This window comes from Gekko japonicus, unplaced genomic scaffold (assembly GCF_001447785.1).
Source record: "Gekko japonicus isolate JY-2015 unplaced genomic scaffold, Gekko_japonicus_V1.1 scaffold2444, whole genome shotgun sequence".
Lineage (NCBI taxonomy): Eukaryota > Metazoa > Chordata > Lepidosauria > Squamata > Gekkonidae > Gekko > Gekko japonicus.
Window position 1 is genome coordinate 1 of NW_015168118.1, and position 11,916 is coordinate 11,916.

Consider the following 11,916-nt stretch of genomic DNA (forward strand, 5'->3'; position numbering starts at 1 on the left):
TACACACTATGTTCCTCAGCCGCTTTCTAAGGGAAAGCATTTAAAAGTTATAAAGTGAACTTCCTGTAGAAGTTGAAAGCAAAGTACGTTAACATCTGTGTCAGTTTTACCATTTGCTTCAGTCTGAATGTTCAGAGCCAAACACTCCCAATATCATAATGAAGAGCTTATAATTACCAACATGTTTAGACCCACTAATCAAAAATGGGATAACTGGGTCTTATGTTTGAACACTGCATGGTGACTTTTCTGAAATATGTCTTTGTTTGTCTGAGGATCTGGTATAGAAGAGGTTCCATTAAAAAGACCATACACAAATTTTGACTTCTCAACAATAAATATCAACTCAATATATACTTACTGGTTTAGAAGAGAACATCCGCCTAATTTCACTGGTGCTACTACTGAACATATGTGGCATGACAAAATTCAGGAGTGACATAAGTTCTAGAAGATTGTTTTGAACTGGAGTTCCTGTCAGCAGCAAACGATGCTTTGCCTGTTTTTTATAATAAAAAGCAAAAAAAAATTTTTTTGAACAAATGTTAATGTTTATATAATGAGAGCACCCATTAAAAAACCCACAAGCAACTCAAGAAAATGGCACTGCAACCCAGGGTTGTTTCCAGACTCAATTTCCCAACAGCAGAACTCTTAAGCCTTTCCTAGTGTACAGAGCCAGTTTGGTGTAGTGGTTAGGAGCGCAGACTCTAATCTGGGAGAACCGGATTTCATTCCTCACTCCTCCACCATACAGCTGCTGGTGTGACCTTGGATCAGCTACAAGTTCTTTCAGAGCTGTTCTCTCCCCTTCCCACTGCAGCTCACTGATCTCCATTAAATGCTGCCCCAGGAGGAAAGGGGACCCTGAGGCATTGTGTGTGTGTGTATGGGGTGTGTGTGTGTGTGTCCTGCAGCAGGAAGAGGGACTTAGTGGAAACTGCCAGTTTAGTCTGGATCCAACCCACAAGAGGCATCTCCCTGTTCAGGAATTTAATCCTCTTATCAGATAATGTGGTAAGAAAAATCACTGGGCTTTTTCTGAGGGACAGTCTGCCTACCCCTTATGTGAATCAGGGAGGTCGTTTCAGGGGCTAGCCATGTTGGTCTGCAGAAGGAGACCTAGATTCAAGTCCAGGAAGCACCTTAGAGACCAACGAAGATTTTCAGGGTAGAAGCTTTTGAGACGCAATCTCCCTTCGTCAGATCTAATGAAGGGGGTTCTGATTCTTGAAACCTTGTACCTCAAGAATCTTCTTGGTCTCTAAGGAGCTCCTGGACCCGAGTCTAGAGAATCAAGGAGTCACTTCAGGATAGCAGGGATATAGCGCTTCTGAAATGGAACATACATGTGCAAAAATCCTGCTTCAGATAAAACGTTGAAGAGAGAGCAGCCTAAGAGAAGTATGCTTGCTAAAATCCTCACATCACAGGCAAAGCCATTCAAGTGTCAAAAACTCAAATCACCTAGGGTCAGAGGTCATTTCGGGGGGGATTGCGGTTCAAATCACCTAGGGTTAACTAGTCAACCACCTATTTAGACTACCAACTTGCACAGTCTTCAGACCAGAAGGTTAACTTTTCTTCCTCAGTTCTTAATGTGACAACCTGCAGCCAAGCAGCTCTCCAAGTGACAAGCAACGTCGTAATACAATGTCAGGGCTCATTCTTAAAAGAACTTTTAAAAAGCAAGAGTTTGTAAAGTCTGAAACGTATCATAACATTAGAGGGGGAAGTGCTGAGAATAGGAGGATCAGATTCTTACATTAATCGTCATCAGATGCTGATAGCGTACGGAACCCATGTTTTTTAACATATGACCTTCATCGAAGATTGCATAATGAAGTTTCATCCGCCGAAACAGACTACGGTCTTCTGGACTGCTGACTGCACTGTTGTACCTACCGACAGAACAACTATAAGCACGTACCCTTTAAAATAGAAACAGTATATTCTGACATTCACAAGGATAGCAAAAGCAAAGGATATAACACAGGGACACACTTTCTAGACAGGCACCTTTCATCTAATCCTATTCTCGAGGCAACAGCTGATTAAACCATGTTAGAGCCACAGAATGGTAAATTGAATGGAAATGGCTATGAACACAGGCCCCGCAGGTCCTCAAGGAGTTCACACAGTGCCAGAACTGGAGGGAACTACAGCTGTTCTTACGCTTCTATATTTGCAAGAGGTTGTGCAAACACAGGAATCTCAAGATTTCATTTTACTTTCCTCAGGCAGAACTCTAATGCAAGGCACAGATGAGTCCACCAGTGAGCAGAAGACACTTTCCCATGAATGGAAGACTGCCTTTGAACTAACACCCCCCCCCCAGGTAGAATATTGCATTCCTGTAAACCCCAGGGGTTAGGTTTACCTTGTAACTGTAAAGCGACACTCTACACCTCAAGCAAATGTATTTATTTATTTATTAAAATATGTATACCCCAGCTTTCCTCTTGGTTCAAAGCAGCTTACAACATCCAACTAAAGTCAAAGATAAAATAACAGACCCCTCCCCCCCCTTAAAAGATGCCTGCTGTTCACACCCTCTCAAAAGCCCTGGTAAACAGGCAGGCCTTGCAGTACCTCCTGAAGGTCTCCTTGAAGGGGGCCCCCCTCTTGCCTCTTCAGGAAGCCCATGCCACCGAGCCAGAGGCACGATGGAAAAGCCTTGGGCTCTGGTCGATGCCAGATGGGCCACCCTAAGTGGTGGGACAGCCAGCAGATGGCTGCTTGATGACCATTGTTGGCGCAGAGGGACAAATGGAAGGAGATGGTCCTTCAGATGCTATTTAACATGAGAATCAATCATGCTTTTATTTCTTCCCCATTTCTTCTTTTTAAAAAGGAAGTCGCTGAAACTGGAGCCTCAACTTTATAATTTGTGTTTTGATGGCCTATGAATACTAACATCCACGTGCAAATGAACATATTTAGCCCAAAGCAGGACTTCTATGTACCTTTATGTTACTCAGTGTGGTTTAAGGCAGCTAGTATTACTACGGAACTCCTTCCTTTTTTTGCCCAGTTCAGCAACAGTCTTTCCTCCTTCTCCTAAATAACAGATCTTGTACAGGTAAGAGTGATGAGTGGGTTGAGAGTGGTGATAGAAAGTGCTGTCAAGTCACAGCTGATTTATGGTGACCCCCCACAGGGTTTTCAAGGAAAGCGAAGTTCAGAGGTGGTTTGCCATTGCCTGCCTCTGTGTAGCGACCCTGGTATTCCTTGGTGGCCTCCCATCCAAATGCTAGCCAGAGCTGACCCTGCATAGCTTCCGTGATCCAACGAGATTGGGCTAGCCAGGTCAGGGCAGGACTGAGAATAAAGAAATGGTCTGTATACTGCAAACCCCTGGGGAAACAGTGGATGTACCCATATGCACACTCCACCCCACCTCCACTGGGGTCCCTCCCAAATGCTCAGGTGTAGAGGGCAGGTTTTTCTTTTACCACAACAATTTCAACCAAAACAGCACAATTTCCCCCAGAACAGAGAATGATTACTATTCCCTTATACAGAAAAAAGTGGTGACCTTGAGATATACCAGAATGAGACAGAGTGTTTGGAACAGGCCTTCATACAGAGAGACAGATGTTCCTTTCCAGTGTTCCTATCTGTCCCTTGTTATTGAGGAAGCGGCCACACGCTACAAAATACATGTACTTACGTTGTTACCATCACATTAAAATCGACAACTTTGTTATGGATATCCATTCGGAGGTGCTTTCTATCATCTTGAGAACCTAGCAGAAAATGGAAAAGCCTTTAAAAAAGGCATTGGGAGGGGATGGGGACATAGGAAGAGGTTCTGAAGCTGCAACAGACCAACATGGCTGGAGAAATGCTCTTTCTCTACCCATTTCCCATAGTGTAGAACAGGTATCACCATACCTAGCAGGGCAAGTGAAGAGAGATGGAAATGCAGCACCCACCAGGACTGCTAACAGCTGCACCCCTTAAATGTAACCTATTATTGGTACTGGCAGCACCCTAAACACACATTGTGGGCATCACCACTAGGGTAACAGTAGAAGAGCAAAGCCTTCTAGTGTGGTCCTTCAGCAGGGAATGACATGCAGGTGGTTAGTTTGTTCTCTCCATTTTCTTTTCTTCCTCTTCATCTCTCGACAAACAGACAAGAGCCCCTGGCTTGCTTGCTACCGACTATATGATTAACTCACAGTACTAACTTTACAGCTTTTAACCTGAGCTTTCATTAACCTTAAAATGTACTAACAAATTTGAGAAAAGGCAGATGGAGCCCAGAGCGTGTTTCAGTTCATGCTCCGAGGAGAGCCATACGAGTTTTATTGCAGAAAGCCTCAACTGGGAAAATCTGAATACTGGAAACTGCATAAGGGCTTTCTCAGCTGCTACCCCTGCTCAATGGCGTTCTCTCCCCTTCACTTTTAAACTGAATATTGTGTTAATCGCATTTTAAAATGAGGAGTAGTCATTAGAACGCCAGACTGGGACCTGGGAGATGCAGGTTCAAATTCCCACTCTGCCGTGGAAGCTTGCTGGATGACTCTGGACCAGTTACACACTCTCTGGTCCTTACATCTGATGTTGTAACTGCTGCACCTTATTTCTTTTTGGGGGTGGTGGTGGTGGAAAACAAAATTATTATAGATGAACAGCTGTGCAAGGATAACCTTTAAAAATGTGCAATTATATATTTAAGTTAAAATCTGTTTGATTACAATGCTGTTATAACAAATGTAAAATACTGTTTTAAGGCAGTACAGATTTGGGATACAGGCAATAACAGATAAAGGTAAAGTTTTCCCTTGCTCGAAAGTGAGTCGAATCTGACTCTAGAGCAGTGTGAGCCAGCTCACGGTTTTTTAGCCTCCAGCTCACACATTTTTTGTCTTCGCTCAGGGAGGATGGCTCCGGAGCAAACTAATTTATGCAGGAGCCAAATTGCTCGCTCACAACTTTAATGCCGGCAGTCACAAAAGTAGAATTTTTGCTCACAACACTCCTCAGCTTAGAGGGAACATCGCTCTAGAGGGTGGTGCTAATCTCTGTTTCCAAGCCAAAGAGCCAGCGCTATCCGAAGACGTTTTCGTGGTCATGTGGCCAGCATGACTAAACGCTGAGGCACACGGAACACGGATCTTCCCACCGAAGTGGTGCCTATTTATCTACTTGCAATTCCTTGCTTTCAAGCTGCTCGGTTGGCAGGAGCTGGGGCCAGAGACAGAAACTGACTCCATCACGCGGCACTAAGGTCTTGAACTGCTGAGCTACAGACCTTCCAGTCTGCAGCTCAGTGTCTTAACCTCTCAGCCATACACGGATACAAAAAATTTCTTGCGATTATTGTTCGAGATGGGTAGTTTTCTCTTTATACCAACACAGATCTGAGTTTGTGAAATAACAGAATAGTCTTAGATTATATGTACCCTCTTGGCTATTTAAGGTTTGGGTTGTGCGTGGAACTCTGTGCACGGAAGTGCAAATTCCCAGCCTCCCAAAGCAACCAAAAATGCTTCTTGGAATGTTGCTCTTGGGGGGGCTGTCCCAAAAGCAATACAGAGAGGGAGAGGGAGGAGGGGAATTGTGGATCTGTTCAATGGGATTCAGCCCTATATGCTTTTTTCCTTTTCTTTGTCCAATAAAAGCTCTATAGCTCAGTGCCTGGAGCAGTGTAACAATCTGAAATTTCATTTATACTCTCTATGTATTTCCCAAAATGACATTTTAAAATATAATATAGAAGACATTCCAATAAAATATGAAAAACTTAATGTATTTTAGCAAGTGAGCAAAAGGCAGCCTCTCATAACCCGTTGAATGGGCAATGCCCAAGAAGACCAGGTGAGGTCAGATGATAAGCACAGGAGGAGAGAGAATCAGGGGGAAGTATTCCAAAATATTGTGATGAACAAATTCATCGAGCATGAAAAACTATCATAATCAATCTGCCTAATCATTTTTAATTGCAATTACTGATTCAGTGAGCCCCAGTGTATGCTTTTTTGGAGAGTAAATAAAGAGCTAATGGTGTGTTATAACAAAAGTCGAAAAGTCAAAATGTACAGCTTATTTACTTAGAAACACTGAATACTCTATACAGTATGTTCTGTATGATAAAGCAGGACAGGTTGATTTGTTTTGGGGAAGGAAGTATTTATTGGTACTTCTACATATGTCCTTAATGCTAAGCAACTACATTTTTATAATGAATACTCTAATATTTTCGTTGCATTTGTAGGAGAGCCAGTTCTAGGCAGTGATTAATAGTGTAATGCACGGTGGTCTAGATTGTACAAGAAAAACGGGGAAACCCACTTTAGGGACCCTTTTAGTTGCAACCTGTTAAGGGATTCAGTCTGCTGTAGTAAAATTGATCCTTTAGTTTATGCAGAACATGTTCCCATGATTTTTAAAGTTCAACCTGGAAAGAAAATAGCAAGATTTTATCCAAAGTTAAGTTAGAGCTCTCTCAGTTTTTTCAGATAGCACTAAAAATGTTACTGAAGTATTTGGGAAGCAAGGCAAATGGGAAAACTATTATTACACACATTTTTACTATTAAAAATAAATAAATTTAGAAAGTCAATAATTTTTTACTACAACTAAAAAATCTTGAACAGCAACACGCAATATTGGAAAACAATCTAAACTGAGCACGGATACAAAAAGGGGGGAGTTAATTATGAAACTGATGGCTTGGTTAACAGCCAATAGAAACTTAATTAGAAGAAACTGGTCATCAGTATTAATTTCTTTATTCTTACTTAATGTATTAATTCATATTTATTTCAAACTATTTTTCCAGTATTGACACAAATCTGGATTGGCTATATCTGTCTAAAGAAAGGTTGGATTATATCACTTCAATGTTTATATGTGTTTGTTTGTTCAAGCATATAATGTGCTTGTTTCTTACAAAAATGTTTGTATTGTTTTATTATGCACATTTTAAAAAATTCCCATGAGCTTTACTGCAATTTTGGTTTGTCTTATCTGCAAGCGAACATATTGTATTTCCAGAAATATTTTATCATGATACCAAAAAAAATTAATCTTACCATAATAAAATAAGATTTGGAGATCAGGACACCACAGATTAATTTCTCGTACCCAGTTATCTATTAAAAACAGACATTTCAAATTGTTATGAAAAAGATTCAACACATGTACACACAGATCAATATTGAAGTAACTTGCTTTTTACTGAACTACAAATCTAGAGTATCATTCTGACTCCAATCAAGATAGTACAGACAATGGTGAAGACTCATCTGAAGGAGACCTGGAATCAAAACCCTTCTCTGCCATGAATCAAACTGGGTAAACACCTTGGGCCAGGCACATTCACATTCTCACATATTCTCTCTCTCTCCCTCACCCCTCTCCTATTAGGAGTTCTGAGTTCTTTGCAGGAAGGACAGGATATGCATGCAAAACAATCATGATTTTCTTTTTTTCAAAACTGATGATTATGAAATTCTTTACTCACCAATTGTTGATGCTGGCACTACAATCAAATGTGGGCCTATATCACCCTCTAGGTAAAGGTATGCAAGGAATGCAATTGCTTGAATAGTTTTTCCTAAACCCTAGGCAAGAACAAGAATGGTTTAAGGAAAAAACACACATCTACTTTAACAGTAATGATGCTGTAGCATCATTGTTTAACTGAGCTCCTCATTCCCTCTCCTCTCAGTCCTTTCCTCCTCACCCCCAAACACAAACTTTGTGGCATGTTCTGTTTCTGTTTGTTCCTGGGCTTGCTCAATTGCTGACCCAACATTATGGAACAGGCTTTAAAAGGCAGTTCATAAACCTGAATTCTGAAGGCCTTTTCTAAATGCTCTCTTTTAAAGGGTCTTCTTTTAAAAAAATGAGTTTTCACTCCTAAGTAGGACTTAAACTGTCTGTCTAGCAAGTGACAGAATTTGTAGTTGTCTCTGGGTTTTGTGATGTTACTGAATGTATGTTTTTCTGACATGGTCAATTTTAAATAAAAAAATGTGTAGGTTAAATTTAGATTGAAAAACCAGAAGTATAAGGGAACCATACTCAAAGTCGCATATTAAACTCTGCTCTATAATAACTACTTGAAAGTAAACACATTAAACTTGCTTCTTTACCTCTATACCATTAGAAGCCTCCTGAACACTACATACCTCCTTATCTACAACACCTTCCCAGCCAGCTGAATTCCAGCTTGCCCTTGTCCCATACTCTTTGGCCTTCGGGTTCTAATGGGCAGCTGTAGCTGACTGTCCTCTCCCCGCCCCATTCCTACACTTGCAAAGCTACCCTACAGTACTCTGGAAAACAAACAAAAAATAAAATAAAAAAGGATCCAGGTTGGATCTTACTCCACTTCTTTAATTCATGGAATAGCTACGGGTTGTGGGCTATTTGGCCTATGTAAACTCACTTGCACTCCATTCTTACAAGTACCCTCTCCTGCAATCTGACTCAGCTCCCATATTCTATAGACAGTTGCTGCTCCCTTTACACATGCACACCTCCTTGTATACAGAAGCCCAAGGAACGCTGAAAATATCAAATTCATTGCCAGGAGAACCATCCTATCAGAAAGATCAGCATCCTTCTCCAATGAGAAAGATCTAACCCTGTGCATGCACACCTGCTGCTTCTACCACTTCCCTACTAATTAATTTTCGCAGCTTCAGCTGTCAAAACTATCAAACAGCTAGACAGAATCCCCCCCTTAGTCTCACCTAAGTACTCCCCTTCCCAAGTTGTTACTGAGTAGCACATGCACTAAGACAAACCCTTACCCACATGACCCCTTCTGTCTGTGACTGCATTACATTGCTGTCTTTGGCAACTAATGCCAACCTGACAAGCAATTCAGCCAGTAATGGTCAGGCAGTTACCTGTTACACTGTCAAAAAGTAAATGAGGTCATAAAAAGATGATATTTCAACTTACCATTTCATCAGCTAGAATACCATTCAGTGAATGTTTATGTAACAGTGCTAGCCAATTCAAGCCAATCTTCTGATATGGCTTGAGCTCCATGCTGAAAAATGAAAGAGCATTATTAAACTGGCTGCTATAACCATAAGAGCGTACCAGCTTAAAACTAAAAGGCACCTCTACACAACAGCAGAGGCGAAAATACAATTATCTTAAATATTTAAATTTACTACAATGAAAGCTGCATTAATTGGCATGACTAAGGAACTAGAGTTGCTGGAGGAGTGAGCTTTAGTCCTGCTGGGCTTCTGGTACTGCCCCTGGGCAGCAGAAGGGGTGGGGTTGCTGGAGGAGGAGTGAGCTTTAGTCCTGCCGGGCCTCTGGCCAAGGGTACTGCCCCTGGGCAGCAGAAGGGGTGGCACCCTTGGCCAGAATGCCCAGCTGCCCATACCGCCAATGAGCTCTGTGACAGGCAGCAATTTAAACTGCAGGGACAGCATTCCAGTCATTTAAATCCTCACCCTCCACAGAGATGACCAGCAGGTGGTATCATACCAGTGTGGGAGATGCACTCTGGCCATGGCCAGAACTTGCCTTCTGACCCCCATGACCTGCTGACCAGCTTTGTGGCAGGGTAGTGATTTAAAGGGCTGGAATACAAAGCATCCCAGCCTTTTAAATTCATGTCCAACAGCATGGAGGAGGAGGAGGAGATTGGATTTATACCCTGCCCTTCACTCAGAGTCTCAGATTATTCAATGAGTTTTTGATGCCTTCATCAGGACTACAAACGGGGACTCCCAAAGAGGCACAGTCACAGGAACTTCTGGAGGATGAGTTGATTGCAGCCTATTTCTTGTTGTATGTCTCAAGTCTTAAGGACTGGATCTTCTTGCTGATTGCAACATACTTTATACTGTTTATCTTTATGTACTTGCTTTATGGACATTTGAAGCTCATGTTCTTCAGTCCATTGAAACTGTGAACTTAGAATCTGTGAAGTATTTCTTTTGGGAGTGTCCACTAGTAAATGTGACATATTGCTTTAAATCTCTAGCCTATTTATTGCAGCTCATGTATTTCATGTACTGAATACTGGTGGTGTATTTTTGAGAAATATCTGGAGTCTTATGTGATGTTAAGTCATACATGATTTATATTTATTCATTTATTTCCTTAATTCATTGTTAGCTTTCCCATGTCAGCAGGCAGTGGAGGTTAGGGTGTTCGTTAACGCAGCAAGCCAGATAATACGGTTTTTACTGTTGTTCAGAAAATGGTATACAACAGGCTGCATAATTTGAAAGAACTTAATACGATGAATCCAAACAGGTTTTCTCTGAGAATGAACAGTCATGATATGGGCTGACTGGGACTGACATTAGAAGGTGCTTCTTCTTTTCTGCTTTTGTATGCCACTGTTCTTTCATCTAACCTCCTTGCCCTCCTCCAGAGCAGCACATACAAGTAAATCTCAACCAGAAACAGGAGCTGGCAGTAGCTAACAAGACCAGGTGAAATGAAAAGGTAAAAGCTAATTTTCCTTTATTGATATAATCAGAATACTGATTCCAATACAGATAGTTTCTGGGCAAAAAACAGGAGCGAAGGGTCACTCAGTGGCTGAACCTATGGCAATTTACTAAAATTAATTGATTGTCCTGTCTTGGCCGATAACCACACTACCAAATATATGCAAATCTGAACACCTTTCAAGCGTCTGCCCATCTGGCATTTGGAACAAGCAAGCCAAATAGTGGTTTGCAGTACAATAAACTTCAGGAATCAATGACCTATTTTAACTCGTTTGGAAGACAACAGCCTGTCATAACTGTGCTAGAAGGTCAAACCAACATGCCGTTTTGCAATGCTGCAGCTGATGGTACATCCCTCCCTAAATAGAGTAGCCGGCATTGCGAGTCATAAGAGTATTATCTTCCTATTTCCACAGAAACTAAACTGCACCTCTGAATCTGTTTTAGGGAATGGAAAAACCCACCAAAAACTGGCAGAACCTTGCCAGCAAGGGGCATTATGTACCCTCCCACGGGCCTCAATCAGAGAAGGAAGGAAGGTTTCCTTCATCCTTGTTCTCCACCTCTCTCCTGACCCTGCTCCTTTCAACCTGAGGAGCAGGAGCCGTGTGCCTTCCCTAGACAATTTCCCTTCACCTTATGAAGGGCATGGCCCTCATCCTGGGGCCAACCCCTTTGGAGGCTCCACAGCTCTGGAACTCCCATGGGATCTGACCAATTCCGTGGAACTACCCCCACATCCCAGCTATAACTCATCTCCTCCTTTCTTTACCCCTGGCTCAAGGCTGCTTCTCAGATGATTGTCAGACAGTGAGGTATTAAATGGCCAATCCCAGTCAAGCTTTGCTTTAAAGGCACTATCTGTATTGCTGCTTTGGCATGTGGCCATTGAGGGTGGGTCCCCGGGTCCCCTTAGAGTCTGGAAGTCCAGGGATTACTTAGGTCCCCTAAGAGAGGATTTGATTTGGGTACTTTGAGAACACTTTTTTTTCCAGCTGGCAAGTCTAGATTCAGTCCAAAAGAGAATACTAAAGTCCTGAAAGTATTTACTTTAGCAGACTTAGGAGACTGACCAGTCAATTTCAGCACACATCCAACTCCAAAGCATTCCTCAACCCTGAGGTATACAATGCTTAGTAAGACCTCCGATATTCATGGATGAATACACAGCTTTAAAATGTCAAATACAGCATTCCTTACTGAAAGACATGAGTATGTCCTTGCAAGTGACAATTCAGATGTAACAAGACTTGCAGGCTCTACACTTTCTCATACACATCTTAGCCTGAAGATTCCCGGTTTCTAAATTAATCTTATTTTGGCACCCAAATCACATGAAATATACTGCAGTTGCATTCCAAATTTTGCTTTATTTTTTGCTTGTAGGCAAGAGAACCAGTTTGTTGTGATGTTTGTACTTGACAAAACAGTATACTGTGGTCTGTTGGAAACCAGGAAATTT

At 41.8% G+C, this 11,916-nt stretch overlaps 1 protein-coding gene across 1 annotated transcript in view; it reads right to left on the reverse strand.

Moving 5' to 3' along the window:
- Positions 1 to 5: 5 nt before the first annotated feature.
- The window catches only part of LOC107113541 (SWI/SNF-related matrix-associated actin-dependent regulator of chromatin subfamily A containing DEAD/H box 1-like), a gene marked incomplete at its 3' end in the record, with an annotated part of 51,608 nt that continues 39,697 nt past the window's right edge, over positions 6 to 11,916 (reverse strand). Inside the window, exons 9-16 of the mRNA XM_015414878.1 lie at positions 10,885 to 10,892; positions 8,932 to 9,022; positions 7,481 to 7,580; positions 7,050 to 7,109; positions 3,674 to 3,749; positions 1,766 to 1,901; positions 362 to 499; positions 6 to 26 (exon numbers count right to left, since the gene is read on the reverse strand). Coding sequence (XP_015270364.1) covers positions 6 to 26; positions 362 to 499; positions 1,766 to 1,901; positions 3,674 to 3,749; positions 7,050 to 7,109; positions 7,481 to 7,580; positions 8,932 to 9,022; positions 10,885 to 10,892 — 630 coding nt within the window. The remainder of the gene's footprint in view (positions 27 to 361; positions 500 to 1,765; positions 1,902 to 3,673; positions 3,750 to 7,049; positions 7,110 to 7,480; positions 7,581 to 8,931; positions 9,023 to 10,884; positions 10,893 to 11,916) is intronic.